General features: G+C 34.0%; 1 protein-coding gene across 1 annotated transcript; it reads right to left on the reverse strand.

Moving 5' to 3' along the window:
* Positions 1–16,122: 16,122 nt before the first annotated feature.
* Positions 16,123–19,419, reverse strand: LOC148609684 (fucolectin-6-like). Its single transcript, XM_088543142.1, has 2 exons — positions 19,211–19,419; positions 16,123–16,331 (listed from the first exon to the last, which is right to left on the reverse strand). The coding sequence occupies exons 1-2, from the start codon at positions 19,383–19,385 to the stop codon at positions 16,123–16,125; spliced, it is 384 nt and encodes a 127-aa protein (XP_088399268.1). The 5' UTR covers positions 19,386–19,419.
* Between the last annotated feature and the right edge of the window lie 73 nt (positions 19,420–19,492).

Below are 19,492 nucleotides of genomic sequence, written 5' to 3' on the forward strand. Positions count from 1 at the left end.
TGTGCACTTTGCATTAGGAAAGAAACTGATGAATCAAAAGTATCTGCTCAAGGCTTACACAGGAGTGTAATGGGATCTTCTAGAATTTTCTGAAGTTCAGGTATAGTTTTATATCACTAAAATACTAATATGAAGCGTCTTAAGCATTTTCTCCACTTCAGCAATTATTATCACTAATTGGAAACCCTCTACCCCACTCAAATGCAAAAATGCTATTCATCGTCCACCATATTGTATTTTTTCTGTATTAGTAAATATAGTATGTAAACACATGGCCGGTATTGTGTGCTAAAAACGAAAATGTCATTATCAAGGTTTTGAGTGCCCAAATACTTTTATAATTCTCCCAAAACAAAGTTGGAGAACATATAATTTGTTAGGTTTCGCCTTACCGACGTCTTGCCCGCGCAGCGCTTCCTGAAACATCTAAATTGGGTAACGACAAAGTTGCCATAGAAATAGGCCATCAGTTGACGTTGCGCTACGTCATTTTAAGAAATAACAACTTTACTGCCATTTAAGAATGGCAGCCGTTCAAACTTCAAAATTATAATAATCAGAAAACTGGTCATTGTATTGGCCATCAATTGACTGTAATGAACTTCAATAAATGGCCACATCATAAGATGGCCTCCAGTCAAAAAAATATTTTTAATTAGAAATATCATGAAGGTAAGTTTAAATGCTCCTATGACAATTGAGAAAATGGGGAACATTCTGTCACACTTTCCGTAACAATTATGTTTAATGTTATATTAGTATTATTACTTTTATTTATATATATACAGTGTTTGGTGTCTCTATAAGCGCAGCAAAGATTACGATGTGCAATGAAGGGAACATGTAGGACTGTGAATATGCGGATGTTTTCTCAACATGCATTTTTCAAAAAGCCAAAATCGAGTGGTGTCATATGTGATTCTTTGAAACAGATATGTACTTGACTAAGTTACACGAACCAAACTGTTCAAAATCAGGCTACAGAAACCCAATTATACATCGGAAAACTCATAAGATATAACATAGCAATTGCCTTAAAATTTACTCAATTGCAAGAATAAATCAGCTGTTTAATCACTTGAGTGTAAAAAGCAACTGGATACCTGAGTGATCACAGGTATATAACACGAATGTAAGATATTATAACTGCTTTCAATTTTAGCTCGTTGAGAATGCATGTTAAATTTGTATTATGGCTCAAAAGTTGCTTTTGTCTCCGAGTTTTAAGGGGAAACTTACCCCTACGCGTGATTTAGTTGACGATTTAGATTATATTTCTGAAATGTCTAGTCACGAAGAAGGTCACTTTAATGACGCCGATGAGGGCGACGAAATACATGCCAATAAGGGCAATATAGATGCCAGTCAGGGCAAAAGTAATAAAATTCATGGTAAAAATGCTAGTCACGGCAGAGACAATATCATTTAGAACTGCGACGATACAAGGCATATTTCAGACGAGGATTTGTCTGTTGAGTCCAATCAGAGTCCACAAAACTGGATTTTGGAAAGAAATATCATACAGAATCAATTCGTACTTTCCAGGTTTCCGGTAGGAAGAGAAAAAATGACCATGAAGAGGGTGAAATATCAGAGTCAGAGTCTCCCTCACAGGACTTGTCTGATTCTGAAACTGACAGTGATGCTAGTAAGCTGTTTGACCCGTCTGAAATATTGAAAAAAGGAACTAAGGTTCCGGGTCAAATTACTAGGTACATTGAGAAGTACGCAAATCAGGGCATCAGTAAAAAGGTCAGATTTGAAGTGACAAAATTGTAATATTCCTACTAGTGACAGGTTAGCCAAGAAAGATACATGACATGTTTTTGCTTGGTAGTTCTGGTAACAAACACAACTATAAGAATTCTAAAAAATATCTCGTTTCAGTGGTGGTCGAGGTGTTGGACACAACAGCCAAAGTCAAGACCAGAACCAGTTTTCTTTTCGGGTCGAGCCCCACACATTGGCCAGTTTGGGGGCAGGGGCAGAGACAGAAGCCAAAACAGTTCAAGAGACAGGGTGCCAAGAATTTAAAAAAAAACAGGTAAGTATTACAGATTTAGAATTTCTTCCAATTTAGACAGACAAATTTAAGCATCTACCTGTAGGGGGGAGAATGAATTTTTTTTCAGAAATTGGCAATGCCTAACTTCATATCCTTTGATGTGTTTAAAAATATGCCAGACAATGAGCTACAATTCTCAGAGTATACTCTCAGTGGAAGCAAAAGACGAATTAGACTGGTGGATACATCAGCTAATTCATTGGAACGGACGGACAATGTTATCCATTCAACCAACTGTGTTGATTCAGATAGAGATGCAAACAATCAAGGATGGGGCGCTGTTTCAGACAAAGTTCGAATTGGGGGTTAGAACCTCAACAGTAAAATCTCTCAATATAAATGCCAACGAACTTATGACAGTAACAGATGCTGTAAAATCTTTCTGAAGGACAGAAACAATGTACATGTTGTGGTTCCACCAGACAACAAAACAACATTGACATACCTGAACAGGATGGGTGGCACAGTTTCCAATGTTTGCAACACAATTGCTCTAGATCTGGACTTGATGTCTACAGAGAAGTGTAGTAATCAAGGCAGATTTCATCCCAGGTCGGGAAAACCTGATAGCAGACTGGGAGTCCTGGTATCATGCAGACTCGAGCAATTTGAAACTTCGCCCACTGATTTTCAAATGTTTGATAGATCAGACAATGAAATGCAACATAGATCTGTTTGCAGACAGAACCAATGCTCAAATTCCAATTTACATGAGTTGGTTACCAGACCCAGGGGTTATTGCATTCAATGCAATATTTCATCCTTGGAACAATCTCAAGGGGTATGATTTCCCCCCTTTTTGCCTAATTGCACAATGTCTCAAGAAAGTGAAAGCAGAAAGATCAACAATAGTTCTAGTTACCCCAGCTTGGAATGCACAACCTTGGTACACAACACTACTGGAGTTGTCAGTCCAAGACCCCATTCTATTGCCGAAGTTCTACTGTCTCCTCAGGGGAATCAACATTCCCTGATTCAGAACAATACCCTTCAACTAGTAAGGTGGCTTATCTCGGGAGATCCTATCAAACAATTGACATAAAATGAGGTAAAAAAACTTCTCCTTAAATCCTGGGGTCAAGAGAGTCAGAAATCGTATGATTCGGCCTGGAATAAGTGGGTTATCTTGTGTTTGGAGAGGAAAATTGATCCCTTTTTGGCATCTCTAACTGCCATCCTTGAACTTTTGGCCTGGATGTATCACAAAGGTTTTCAATATAGAACAGTCGATGTGCATAGGTCAACTCTTTTATCTATTTTACCCCATATCGATGGCAAACCAGTCGGTCAAACTTCTATGGTTAAGAAACTTATGCGGGGTATTTTACGTGAAACTCCTGCTCTTCCTAGGTACCAAAAATGTGGGATATTGATATTGTTCTGAAGTTTTTTGTCAATCTTGATTCAAATTTTGAATTAGATTTTAAAGTTTTGACGAAAAATTTAGCTATATTATTAGCCGTTGCTGCTCCAAAAAGGTCTTCAGAACTTGCGCGCCTAGATACAAGGTTCATGCATTTCAATAGTGTTGGGCCAAAATTTCAACTTCCAGGTTTATCAAAAACACAGAAAGATTGTAATTCAAGGGAAATATTTTACCCTAGAAATGATGCAGATAAGAAGTTATGCGTAGTCAATTGTTTACAGGTGTATTTAAAACATTCGCCAGAGTCCATAAATGAAGAAAATATGATCCAAATCCTTTATTAAGAATTCTGGTTAAGCCACATAAAGAAGCATCTGCTAATACGATGCGAATTGGATTAAATATATTATGAAGAAGCAGATATTGATACAAATAAGTTGTAAGCCCATTCTACTCGGGGCTCATCCACTAGTAAAGCCAAGCAACAAGGAATTTCTATAATAGAAATATTGAAATGCGTTATTGGGCAAATGTCTCAACTTCTAAACGTTTTTATCGTAGAAACCCAGCAGAACCAGAGGAAGATGGTAGCTATCGGATGAGAGTTTTGGATGTGAATTTAGGTAATTAAATTTTATTATATATTTTCGCTTTAAACGTGCAATGCTATATCTTATGAGTTTTCCGATGTATAATTGAAGATTTGTAAAAGACGTTAAACGTATGAAATGAAATCAAGATTATACGAAAAAAATGAATAAGATATAACATTGCAATCCCACCCTCCCGAACCCGGGAATTCAACATGATTAATATGGAATGAAAATCATAGCAGATTGAATGTATCAAACACATGCACATGCAGAAACACAGTCTTATATGTTTTATACCATATTCAGGTGTTTTTCATATTTTAAAAATCTGATGTACTTTCAGTATGTATTTACTAGATGATTCATAAATCTAATATTTTCTGTTTTCCATTACAGCCTTGCAAGATACGGATAATGAAGTAAATGACAATTCGTAGGTTAAGTTTATTTAAGATGGACTCTTCAGTGTTTACAATGGACTATTATATAACAGTGGTGTATTGTAGATTGACATTTGTGGTGTCGATTTTTGTAAGTGAATTAAATCATGTTTTTAAGAAAATGGTGTGTTCATTGTCCAAGTCTTATATAAATGATTATAATTGAACAGCAGATTATTTCAAGGGTATGGTCTTGTTGTCATTTATTTTCACTTGAAAAGGGAAAGTCTTTAGAAGATATTAAGGGGCATCATGATATTATGTATATCAACTAAAATGGAGAGCAGTTATAATATCTCACCTTCGTGTTATAAATCTGTGGTCACTCAGGTGTCCAGTTGGTTTTTTATACTCGAGTGATTTTTTAAACAGTTCGTTTATTCTCGCAATTGAGTAAATTTGAAGGCAATTGCAATGTTATATCTTATTCATTTTCCTCGTATAATCTTGATTTCATTTCAGACGTTTAGCATCTTCTAGAAATCTTCAATTTTCAGCTTTTTAATATATTCAAATGACAAAAAAAAAACTGTTGCTTATAAAATCATTCGATCTATCATTCATATGTATAAGTCTTAAAAAAATCGAATTGAACATGGGTTTTCTAGGGTAAACATTCTTAATATTTTAATCGTACAACTAAAGAACTTAGGTTAAATTTCTTGAACTACACATGGTAGAATTCCTTATTTGCCTGTTTTGGCTTTCCATATCTTTATTGTTGTTTCTTATTTGTGTGGTTGTTTGTTTTTGTATTTTTGTGTGGTTGTTTGTAGTTGTTTCTGTTGTTATTTTATTTTTTTTTTTTTTTTGTTTTGTGTGTTTTTTGTTTTTTGTTTTTTGTTTTTTTTTGTTTTTTTTTTGCTTCTGTTTTTCTTTTTTGTTTCGCTGGGTTGAAAAAGCTAAATACACGAATGTAATTTGTTATTCTAATTTTGAATGGACAACGAAAAAAAGTCGATGTGCAAAATTCTTCCATATGGTAGTAAATGAAGGAAGGGTCTGGCTGAAAGCACTTGTTGAGGATAGATTGAAGTCAAAATACCCGGGCTTGACCTTGAAGGAGTAAAAGCTAATCGTGAATACTTGTTCATAGATCCCATTTTAGAAAAATGGCGTAACAGCATAACAGATGAAGCTCCTGATCCTTCAGGTTTTAATAAAATTCTACAATTAAGAAAGAAACCAAACAATTAGAGAAATCACTGTTGTCCCCTATCGAACATCCTTCAAACAAGGAGGAATCCTATTGTAATACGGTCGGTGACCTCTCAAAATCATTGCTCACGATGCGAAACGAAATTGTGCATAGGACTACAGGAACCCTCTCTGAGTATGAAATGCAGCTTGATGATATAAAATACATCGCAAAACAGTTCAAAATAAACAACGGCAAACCAAGAGGTTTTTATGTTGGTAAACTTGTAACGTCAATTTGTGGTATTTTTGTCGTCTTAATTATTTTTTTAATCTAAGCAACCAATTTATTAATAATTGGTTATTGCAATTTGCAGGCGGTGTTACAGGTGGTGTTTTTGGACTAACAGTTGATGCAGCAACTGCACCTACAAAATTTGTTTCCATGTGTTTAACATCGATGAATAGAGATAAATAGAGATTTGACACTGGCCGAAGGAATAACGCATATCATTTGCATTTTCAATTGTAAAATATATTGTAAATATGCAATGACGTGAGATTTAGGTACTTCTCTACCTCACATACTAAGATGATTTACAATAAATGCGATTTGACTTTTTGTCGCTTATTCGATCGGTACAATTACGTATTTACTATTTATGGTCGACTTTTAATATCCAAGAAACCAATTTAATAAATTATTTGCTTTTGAAACTTGCAGGCGGTGTTACAGGTGGTGTTGTTGGACTAACAGCTGATGTAGTAACTGCACCTACAAAATTTTTAATCCATGCGTTTAACTCGGTAAATAGAGTTTTGACATGGGTTGAAGGAATAACAAATATCATATGTATTTTAAATTGTAAATACGCAATGATGTGAGATTTAGGTACTACGCTACATAACATACAAGGATGATTTGCAATAAATGCGATTTTTGGGAGTTTAAAAAAGCTTGCTTCAAAACAGTTTAAGATTTTATGTATGATAAAGCTAAAAAAAAGATTGCATTGTTATTTTGTTTTTATTTACGCCAAACGTGATATTTGCCATTGCTTATTTTATACATTTAAGGGGAAAGATACAATTAAGTTAATAAAAATATTCGATCGGTAGGATTAAGTATTTACTATAAATCATTATCTAGAGATTAGTATATAATGGAACAGAATTTTTTTAAAGATAACACTGTATTTTTTTTTATCCAAGGTTAATTTTGGAGTTGTTGGGCTTGCCAAGGTATATTATTTTACTGGGAATATGATATATGTAAACACTTTCAATCACCTCGTTTCTTTTGTTATTGTTTGGATATTTAAAGTACACCTGAGTAATAAGTAAAAGCCTTAGATTTTATTAATCATATCTTACCAAAGTTTCAATCAAACGTTGATAGCAAAACCTCCCAAAAAAACCAGACACTACAAGCTACGATTTTACGTGTCCTGCCCACAGTCCACTAAAACAAAATTGCATTAATGCAAAAATAAAAATGTAGTTTTTCATCAATAAGAAATATAGAATAAAAGATACTTTCAAGTTCTTTTTTGTCTCCATCCTTAAAATTGTTTTAAAAAAATCGTTGAGGCAACCTGAATTGAAAAAAATGAAATAAATGATAACATTCTACCACAATATCTTACACAGAAAATTACACTATCATACAGAGGCTATTTTAAGGGGATATTGGTGAGTTGAGTTGGCTTTGAAATTGAATATGCATTGTTGTAGACAGTTTTTATTAATAGTGATCAGACACGAGTGTACAATTCGCCATTGTACAAAAATAAAAACATGATACACCATAATGCTGCGAAAGATGTCTAAACTTAACCCTGATTCAACTAGAAACCAATCCTCTTGAAGTTGTGTTTCAATTGTCAATGTAGGAATAATCTTAATTTACCAAACACGTGACCTTCAATCTACAGACTAGTCAGTTAGACAGATGCTTATACAGGTTACATTGTAAAAAAAATGTCTGTAGACACAGGAGAGAAAAGTGTTTAAAGTTTGCTTGATTGAACAATTGAAATGCTATTTTTTTAATTTTAAGATTTGGTTTTAAATGTGTACATAAAATTGGGAATAATGCCACAAAATTTCGATACAGTTGCAAATTGATCTTTATACAATGTGATTGCTAATAACGTCGTTTGCCATTAGCATAATTTTGTCTGTATAATATTTCTTTGTTTTAAAATATATAGTCACCATTTAGTATAAATATCGTTTTAAAGATTATGTTAATGTTAAAGATATTGTGATTAAACTTCATTGAAATAGAAGAGACATTTATATTTTTTACTTATATGCGTTGGTAATTAAGAAATTTATCTCGATTGAAGCCATTTCAAATTGTTTAAATCACTCGCCCTTCAACTATGTACTTGTTGTAAGATTATGTTGTTTAATTATAGTTAAGGATACATTGTTTGCAATTGTTAGATAATGGAATATTAACAACTTTGGGTCGGTTACGTTAAAAAAAGGCTAAGCAAAGTCATTCATATACCATATTCAAACTTACAATTAAAACAATTTTTAAATTGTAATTAAAAAACGGAAATAAAATCATGACAGATTGTTTTTGTCTTAATATGAAACATTATGTAGCGCGAATCAGTACTATCAACTGTCAATCGATAGCACCATTTGTAATTTCCATGCATGCTGTTAGTGTATTTGGATACTCTATTGCAGTAGTTGCGTTATTAAAGTAGTAGATTATATGAAAGGGACAATGTTGATCAATACCGATAATCTTTTCATAATTTAACAACAACAAAAATATATCTGTGTAAACACTTTTTGTCTGTTTTAATATATTAAAAAAATAAAAATAACCAATAGTTCCTTAAATGTTATTCTAAAGATTGGTCAGCTTCATGCATATTATCGTAATAGGGTACTTTTGATACTTTTACGTATACGTTGTGTTGACATTTTAATACTAAGTAATCAGACGTAAAATGACAATTGATCATGTAGCATTTATTTTGAATAAACAATATAATAAGCTTATTCTTAATACTCTTTATTGCACTTTTCCACTGAATGTCTAATAAAATGTACAATGGAAGCTTTATTCAGTCGATGAACATGAAATGGATGATAAAATGAACATGAAATGATGATAAAATAAACATGAAATGATGATAAAATAAACATGAAATGATGATAATGAAATGAAACAGGGGATTGGATACATGGATAATAGGATCGACTAATTTTGATTGTCACAAGTAAAACGGAGGGATGGGTAGCGTCGGGCAATTTAGCCTCCTATGGCAGAGCTCAAAGGTTCCTATTCCTATCAAATACCACAGCAGGATTCTTTATATCATTGTCCTGTTGTCAGATTTCTTTCTTGTGAAAAGAGTAGTTATAAAAAAGCTTGGTTATATAATCAAGGTGATTATACAGAATACCGCAGGAAATTATCTCTCTTTGACTGGTATGTAATTGTTTGCAATTACATCACCAACAAGACCACTATTGATGTAACTGATTGTTTTCTGGAAGCGACTCAGACAACGATACCTAGCCGGATCATGACTATTCGTAAGGACGAACTGCGATGGCTTACTAGTAACATTCGTCGACGCATTCGATGGAAAAATCGGAAAAATAGGATCCATAAAATAGCGAGACGTACAAACAATCCTGGCGATTGGAGAAGTTTCGTACAATCCGCAATGAAGTAACATACCTTATTCGTAAATATCGGAGCGATTATCAAAATAAATTGATTAATGACTTGTCTGAGGTCACATCTTCGACCGTTCTTGGTTGACGACATGCAATCTTATAACGGGCATGAAATCTTCCCACTCGGGTATTCCTCTTTTAGTGAGACATGATGATCTTATTTTCGACCAATCTTTGACATTAGGAAATTTTCTATTTTCTTGGAAACGTGACTCCGGTCAAGACAGGAGCACCAAGTGATGTAAAGTACTACAGACCAATTTCTTTATTATGTGTCATGTCTAAATGCATGGAAAGTTGTTGTGTTTATAAATATATGTACAACTTTTTGTTAGACAATGCTGTCATTACACCGTACCAGTCTGGCTTTACTCGTGACGACTCGGTGGTTAACCAATTGGTAAATATCTTAAATGAAATTGGGAGGCTGGTCTGCAGAAAGGAGTTCAGGTTTGTTTACTGTAATAGCAGTAAAGCTTTCGATCGTGTTTGGCACAAGGGATTTATTTTCAAAATTCAAAATTATGGCTTCTCGGGGGCCGTTTTAAAATGGAAACTGAATTATTCGTCTGGCAGATGCCAACATGTCGGATTAAACGGGTCCAATTTAGACTGGATGGATATAAACGCGGGTGTTCCGCAAGGTTCTATTTTAACACCCTTGCTCTTCATTTTATTTATAAATGACATCGTCGAGGAAATTCAAGCCGAGGTGAGGTTTTTTGCCAAAGACACTAGTATTTTTTTTATTGTTGATAATCCAGTGTTATCGATGGAAAGGCTAATCTCTGATCTAGATGCTGTCCATAATTGGGCCCAAAACTGGTTTGTGACGTTCAATCTCCAAAAAACCGAGGCTTTGACGAACCTATCCAGCCAGAACTCCAGATGACCACTGTGTATATACAAGAAGTTCTCAATCATAAACATCTCGGCATCAATACATCAAATAACGGGTCGTGACATGAGCACATACATTCAATTGTCGACAAGGCATATCGCCGTTTAAACATCCTTATCAAATACAGATTTTTGCTCGACAGGTTCTCACTAGAAACCATATATATGTCCTGCATACGACCGATGCTCGAATACGGAGATGTCGTGTATTAACACAAGACTCATAAATAAAATCAAATCGGTTCAGCTGGAGGCAGCTAGTATCTTGACGGGTGGCACAAAATTAATGTCACTGAGAACGTTAAGCCACGTTACGTGAAGGACACAAATTAGTTCTATTCCATAAAATGGCTAATGGTATAATTTACAAAATACGATTCCTAATCTCGTCGGCGACCGTCATAATCATAATACTCGTCAGGCTCATCTCACAATCCGAAACCCGAGTAAGAACTCAAATCTTTTCCGATTTATTTACCTTTTACTACCAAATCGTGGAATAATCTTCCTCCTGATTTTCGAAACACTGAGTCTCCTAATGTTTGAAAAAAGCATGTAATTCACAAAAAAACGCCCAACATATTTCTACGCGGGTGATCGAAAAGAACAGGTTCTACACGCTGCTCTACATATGAATTGCTCCTCGCTCCGTGAACACCTATTTGATGGCAACCTTATCAATTCACCTAATTGCGCATAGTAAAATATTGAATCCACTTCCCATTACTCACTCAGATGCAACCGTTCTACTCAGCTTAGACAAGACACGTTTTCGTCTCTTCCCTTTCCGATTACCTTTGACGAATACACTCTACTTTTCGGCTCTGCTGATTTTTCAGATGATCAAAACAAACTATTATCTTTACAAGTCGACAAGTATATCATTGACATTAAACGGTTCTCTTGAAATGCACTTCAACTTCACACATTTTTTTTCAGTTCTACTAAAATTTTCTTATAATTCAATTTCTTTATTACCGTTCTTTTGTGTGTCTCCCTATCTATGTTTCTTCTTTCTACATTTTTGTGTTCATTCTATATTGTTAAAGTTGGTATCCTCTGTATTCTATACTACTTTTTCACTATCCGTTTACTTCTAGCATTTCATCGTCTTATCAAATTCCTACACAGAGCATCAAACCATGTTATATGATATTATAATTGCCATATTTTATATGGAGATGAATTAATATAAACTTTGCAAGTTTCCTGATCCAGTGTGTATTATTGTACTCTGTAAAATTCAAATAAATTTGACTGAATAAATATGTTTAAACTAACTAATGGGGATTCCATTTGGGAAGAGAATTTGTCTATAGGGAATGGGGAAATTGCATTGGTTAACAGAGGGATGGTATATGGTGTGAATTGAAATTTATACCATTCAAGAGCTGTAGGAAGTTTGGGGTTAGATTCCCCGAGGACGACGTTGATTAATTCTTAAATAATGTATTGTTTTGTAACTTGTATTTTGTAAACGTCAAATGATACCTATTTTTCTGAATGAATGTTTTTATACAAATATTTTATGGTGAATTATTTTCGGAATTTGTATCTTTATGAATATGAATAATTAACGACTGTCCTTTTCATTCAAACTTTTTCCCGCATTGAAATTATCTCAATGACAGGTGCGTGAATTGTCATTGGTCAATTGGCTTGATATTATGTTATGAATTACCTGAATTAATAATACTCAGGTGTGACATGAATAGCAGATAGTCCTATTTAAATGTTTGTTTATAAGTTTGTATTCCATTTCGTTAAATCTATTGTTTCATTGTTAGATTAACATTTGCCAGTTGCTTAAATGGCACTATTTTACCCCCATTAAAGAAAACAAAGCCGAAATCAAATATTAATGTTATAGTTTTAGCCAATTACATTCTATCATTACTTATTTACATTTTTGTGTAAACTACCATGTTTTTTTTCCATTTTCAAACAATATATAACAATTATTCTAACAAACATGAACAAATGCATCACAAAACACATATTTTTTTTTTAAATCACAAATGTAACACAACAAAATGTTTGATTGCAGAAGTGGAAATACCAGAGTTACCGAGAAGGATCCGTGGCAATTCCATTTTCAGCAACACTTGTTTGTCATATATCAATTTTGCACAGAGATGACTACTGTCGTAAATCCTCTTTTAATAAGTTTGGTGCTGTTCGTTTCTGAACTGAACATTTAATGGCCGCAGTTTTTCCAGCAATAACATATATTTGTTATCTATCTATTTTTTTTTCTGATATTTAATTGATCCGATTATTTTAATTCTTTTTATTTCAAAAATACTATTACTTTGCTGTTGTTTACAGTTTTAACCCTGTTGAAGCCTCAAATTAAGAATATACATTATAAAAGAAAACGTCATTGAGTATACGCATATAAATGTATTTAGAATATTGAAATTAATATATAGCATTTTTAATATTATACAAATTGTAACTCCCATCTACCAAATTCAGTCAGCAATTTCCAAAAGCATATCATCGATGTTTTTAAATGAAACAATATGTTTTCATTTGTTATCTTCCTTCTTATTATCACTTACTTTTGTAGAATTTGTTGTAGTGGCGATTATTTAACACATGTAAAACATTTATTTTTTTTCAGATCTGTAGACCTTGCTCCCATGGCTCACATGTTCAATCCCCTTTTTTATAAATGAAAAGTAGTGATCTTCTGAGCTAGAAAGCCGCCATAGGTCTCTTTAACACCTAAAAGTAGTTAAAAAATTAGGTACCCCCAAATTTATCACAGAATAGCATATTTATGATAGCACACGTTCCTCACGTTAGGTCTCTTCGTTCTGCAGTCAGTAAACCCGAAAATTGACTACTCGTGCAGGTCCGGGTGTTAAAAGAATAGGCCTGCAGCAGCGCTAAGCTTGTCGTAAAAGGCGACTAAATAGTGCTCGAGGCCCTGGCCGGGGGCTGGGGCGCTCTGTCCACAGAGCGTCTGGGATATGTGCCCCAGGTGGTGGAATGGGATACCCCTGATGTGTTACATGCTGGGGTTGTCAAGCTATAATACGGAAAACCTGACCGCAAACCATGGTGCACCGTGTTGGGAAAGATGCCACGTTCCTCGCACGTTAAAGAACCCTACTGTGGTATTCTTCTGGAGTAGGAACCATGGGGCTCCACCACAGGAGGCTAAATTGCCCGACCCTATCCACCTCTCCCTATTTCCAGTGACATTCAAAATTTGTCGACCCCCATTGTCCTTGTGTCCCATCCCTTTTCATTTCATCATCACTTCATGTTCATTTTATCATCAATTTGATGTTCATTGTCTGAATATAGCTGAAATATTGCTGCTCGGACGTTAAACCCCAACAAACAAACAAACGAAAATTGACAGTTTTTTGTTCGTTTTCTTTTCTCCATTATATTTTATTGATGAGTAATTTACAACCTAATCCAGGTCCTGACATCAACAACTTTTTTTTCACCATTCACGATAAATCCATTTCACTATGCAACATTTATATTAGAAGTATGCAAAACAAACTTGAATTCCTGACATATCATTGGATCTCTGCAAATTTCCATCTACCTGGAAGATGACTAAGGTGATAGCGATATTTAAAAAGGGTGATTTCTCGTAACCGTCTAAGGACAAGAAGCCTATTTAATTGCTATGTTGGTGAAGTAATGGAAAGGATTGTGTAAAGATCTTTGTAAAACATCTTCATAAAAGTAAGTTAATTTATAGCTATCAGTCTGGGTTTATGCCAAAATATTCCACGGTTCATTAGTTGTTAGAAATGTATAATTGCATTCTAAATTCTTTAGAAAAGGATATTAACTGCTTTGTTTTCTGTAATTTTTTAAAAGCCTTCGACAAAGTACGGCACATGAGATTAATGTATAAACTAAAATCTTATGAAATTATAGGAGATATTCTGAAATGGTGAAAAAGCTATCTGAGTGATAGGAAACAAAATGTCATATTATATTCATCAGCATCGTCGGAAAACCATCTATGATCAGGTGTGCATCAATGTTTAGTACTTGACCTCTCTTACTTGTTGTTTTCATTAACGATATAACTGAAAACCTTGGCTCTTTATACATACTTTTTGCAGATGACACACCATTTAACTACTCTGATCACGATAGTGAGAAAATAACAACGGTCATTGGTCGTAATTTTATTTAGTTGGATGAATGGGCAATATTTTGGCTTATGACTTTTGATGCGGAAAAATCTGAAATTATGTTTTTTTTTTTTCTCCAATATCGCAATACCAATGTTTAGTTTTTCTTTGAAAGGAATTGAAATTCCAATAAAATTTATCATATACACCTAGGTATTACATTTACTAGTGATGCAAAATACAATATATATTAGCTTGTACTAAAAAGCATCTAAATGTTCAATGTACTGCGAAAATTAAAATTTCAAGTGGATGTTACATTTTCATGATTTTAGATTGACTATATTTATCTTTTTTTAGAATTATTAGAATACGCCCCTGAGGTATGTGACAACTGTAATGCTTCACTCACTGGAAAATTATGGCAAATCCAAACGGAGGCGGCAAGAATTGTAACTAAGTTACCGATATTTACAAAAATTGAAAACATATATAAAAAGGTACATTGGGAGACAATAGAAGAACGTCGAAAACGCAGAAAATTTCAATCATGATCTGCAAAATCATTCCCTTGAATATTTGTGTTATCTTGTTCCACCTCAGGTACAATCTATTTCCAAATATCCATTGCGAAAGAGAGTGGACATTTTATTGCCGTATTGTATATTGTTACAAGGGAATCCTTCCTTCCAGATACTATTAAGGAATGGCACAATCTCTACATTACAATAAGAAAAAATGGCTCAGTATCCAAATTCAAGTCGTTTTTAACTAGGAATAAAGATCGATCCATTGTTCCAAAATATTTTTTCATACGGGCCTAGAGAGCTAGATATACTGATAACCCAACTAAGATATTATTCATCTGTCTTGAGGTATGACCTGCACCGAGGAAATATCATCACAGATCCGCTATGTAGATATGGTACTAACATAGAAGCTGTTGACCACTACCTCTTTCATTGTCCAATATATGTAGTCCAAAGACAAACTTTCAAGCAGACTCTGTGATACTTATCCACTTAACGCAAATATTTTACCATCTGTAAGCCTTGAATTAAGATATGAAGAAAACATTTGCATTTTTCAGTAGGTTTTTCAGTATATGAAAAAGTCAAAGATTTCTGTTTGTATGACTTTTAAACGAAGCTGATATTTGTGTGTGTGTTTGTGTGTGTTTGCTGTGTTACAGATCGTCACCACCACATAACCTTCCACAAACCTAATGTCGCTCCAGTTGACTTTTAGTTTCACTCATTATAGTAATGCATAGTCTATATGCATATGTAAATATTGAATTTAGAAAAGAACAAAAAATAAGTATGATGTACTTTCGTTCAATCCATTGTGTTTTTAAGCAAATAAAGTATGTTTAAACTAACACAAACCACATAAAACTAAACAGAAAAATGAACAGCACTAATCCTACTAAAACATGAAGATCGAGTGTCTCGTGTCTGTTGATATATTAATGTAAACAGTTCTGATTTCAACTTAACAGAATACAACAAACTTGTTAGTATCCTTGAATTGATTGAGGGCAGTATTCGTCTCTGTGCAAAATAAATATAGACGAACGAGACGATTTTGATTTTAAAATTATAGTCTGCCTCAAAACAGCTTTTCTATGGATATTGATATTTATTATAAGGTTGATCTTTTGACTATTTATTTTGCTTGGATTTTATTAGTTTGGCTATTTTTGACTACCCTTCATTCATATGCATAAACTTTAAGGTAAAAGACAAAGTCAGCATAAAAAATGAAATAAACCTGCTAGTATCATTATATTTTAATATTCATATGCATAAACTTTAACCTCAGAGACATGGAGGTATTCGCTCCCTTTAATCATCAACTTTACATATCGACCAGATGTGATTTGTTTGCAGTTAAAAACCAAATGTGCGCCATTTGTTGCCGGCCCCTTGTAATGGGCACACAGCAACAACCCGGTCGAAAACCGTCCGACCAAAATATCAAGATCATGTAATCTCCAACCTAAAATATCAAGTTAAACACATATAAATGCTAATGCACAATATCCTAAGGAACATCCATACTAAATTTGGTTCCAAGTTGTTTCTGAAGAAAAGAATTTTAAAGAAATTACATTAAAAATAGCAACAAGAAAAAAAACGTCGAAAAAAGGGCTATAACTTTGGCACACAAGATAAAAACACGATGATTTAATCAAAAATACATTTCATTATGCTGAACATTTTACCCCATAGTTACCATACTTAGCATTTGGCTAAACCTAACAGTTTCTGAGATATACGCAAAAAGATTCGGAATGATATCTATGATCTATTTTTAGTATCAAAGGTCATTTTGCAAACAAATCAAGACTCAACACATCATTTCTTCTCACAACTACCAAATACAACATTCATACAGTTTTAGTTCTAATTGGTTCAGTATTTCCAGAGGAAAGTTTTACAGAAATAACATCAAAAATAGCGAAAAAGAAAAACTTCAAAAAGGGGCAATAACTCCAACATGGCGCAACAGATTGACACGAAAATTCGACCACAGATATATCTCATTTTGTCTGATACTATTCCTTGTCAAAAATGGACAAACCTTACAATTTTTCAGATATATGCGAAAAAGTTCCGACTGATCTCTTTTTTTTATAATTTAAGTAACAGTGGCCACTTTTTTCAGATCTAAAATCCCCATATAATTTCAATGCACATTACCCTACGGAACATTCATACCAAGTTTGGTTCTAATTGGGCCAGAAGTTTAAGCTAGAGAAGAGTATTTTAGAAAAAAAGTGTTAACAACGAAGGACGCCAAGTGATGGCAATAGCTCACATAGCCATTTGGGCCAGGTGAACTAAAAAGAAAAGACAATAAAATAGTATCCATTCCTTCAATCGCCCAAAACAGCAAGCAATGTATTTCTCGTGAATATGATAAAATTTCAATCTAAATGGCAGATTGGGTATAATAAACATAATATTTGACTAACAAGCAAATTCACATGCGGTTGATGATGTTTGTTCCAGTCATATACTCTTCTGTTTGTAGTACAAGGAAGTTATCAGAGCTGACTTATTGTCTTCACTAGTCCCTTGAATCATTTAGCTTTTGCCTGCCCCTGGTGCTCTTAATCATTGTCACAACACATATGATTCAATGGATAGAATGTAAAAGGTTATCACTGAACTTACTTAACAGATGAGAAATTGATAACAATTGATCACTAGAGGCTCTAAATAGCCTGAATCGCTTATTTGTCTCGATAAGCAACTTTCTATTTTTGTAAAAGTGGCCATGTTTTTTCTTGGATATAAATTCCTAACGCTCATATCCAAGAACAACCATGTCAATGTTATTAAATTTGAGCAGGTAGTTTCTGAGAAGAATAGTTTGTAAAGTAATAACTTTGATATAGCAAACAGATTTAAAAGAAAAGGGCAATAACTCCATTTTACTCTATGTCAGAATTTAAATTAACCTAAAAGTTTTATAGATTTATGCTAAAAACTACTGTCGGACCGCTATGCTATATTTTAGTAGCAGTGGCCATGTTTTTGATGGATCAAATATTTTCACAAAAGTTTTGATGGAAAAGACCCTAAGAAACATTCACATCAAGTTTTTTTTTCTAATTGGTCTGGTGGTGTTAGAGGAGACGATTTTTTAACAATACAACAAACGTGATGACTTTTCATTCAGAATTGTCAACTTTCCTTTCATCTGTGGCTACATCCCTTCAGCACCTGCGTATGGAGTTTTCATATCACAACTCATATGTTAAGCCAGATCCTGCTGTTACTACGCGGACATTTTGTGTCATGCTAGACTTCTTACAGTTAGGCTTCTGGAACAGAGTTGTGTTGCTACGATTGAAGTCATCAAAAAGGTTTATGGTCGTCATCATAAACCCATGGTGAATCAATCTTTATCATGAAAACAGATTGCTCAACGTACAAAAGTTTTCCTTTCCTCTTTTGTCTCACCCGGACTTGACTTTTTATGAACATCTCGGCGGGTGTTTCCAGAACCGCAGAGGACGCTTACCCTACCGATGTACATGGTCAATGCTCCCAGTTTTCAGTCCGAGTTGTTCATTTACTTTTGTTACTTTGCATGTATTGTTTTAGTTTTTTTATGTTCTTTGTTATGTTTGTGTGTTTTCCATGTCCGGTCTTTGTCTCTGAATTACAATCTTTTGATTTCCACTAGAATCTTGGTTTCCTTGATTATTCTTCCAAATAATAACATTATAAATCAGAAAAAAAAAACGTTGAAAAAAGATAATAAATCCAACATAGCTTCACAGATTTACACACAAAAATCACCACAGATGGATTCCATCATGCTAAATACTTTCACAATATGTCAGAGTTAGACTATACCTAATAGATTTGGAGATATTTTCGAAAAACTTCTGTCCCTGTGTTGTACTTTTAGTGCACAGCGCAATGTTTTTCGCCTGATCAAATATCCCCACATCAGTTCTATGAAGGGTGTCGTAAGCAACATTCGTACCAAGTTCGGTTCTAATTGGTCCGGTAGTGTCATGGACGATGTTTGAAATAAATAGCATTTGAAATAGCAAAAACTGTCAAAAAGGGAAAATTACTCAAACATGACTTAACAAATTTACATGATTTGGCCACACATAAATCTAGTTATGTTGAACATTTCTAATCTGTCACAATTTGGTCATATCTAACGCTTGAGGTATATGTAAGACAACTTTTGTCTGTTCTATTTTTAGTAACGGAGAAACATCCATACCAAGTTTAGTTATAATTGGTCAAGTAGTGTCAGATGTGAAGAATTGATAACGACGACGACGACGGACGCCATGTGATGGCAAAGGCCCACATGGCCCCAGACATTTTGATTCTTTAAAGTACCTGAACAACATTTTGTCCTGTTGAAGACCACAATACGTTGGATTCTATAGGTCCTCCCTAGATCAACCATCCAATATGGCGACTTGTCACGTTGTGTATGTTGATAAGTGTTTAGATCACCATCGACTACGTATTCCGCCTTGTGATTGCGATATGTAGAACTCTGATATGCCATCTTCCCATGGGCAAATTCTCGCAATGGTTTTGACGATTCATCTATGAAATAAACAGCCTAGCTTAAGGTGAAATAAAATATACTATACCCAAAATTTGTTTCGCTTT

This window comes from Perna viridis, chromosome 8 (genome assembly GCF_037379345.1).
Source record: "Perna viridis isolate PV_CMFRI_1.1 ecotype Kerala chromosome 8, ASM3737934v1, whole genome shotgun sequence".
NCBI classification, from domain to species: domain Eukaryota; kingdom Metazoa; phylum Mollusca; class Bivalvia; order Mytilida; family Mytilidae; genus Perna; species Perna viridis.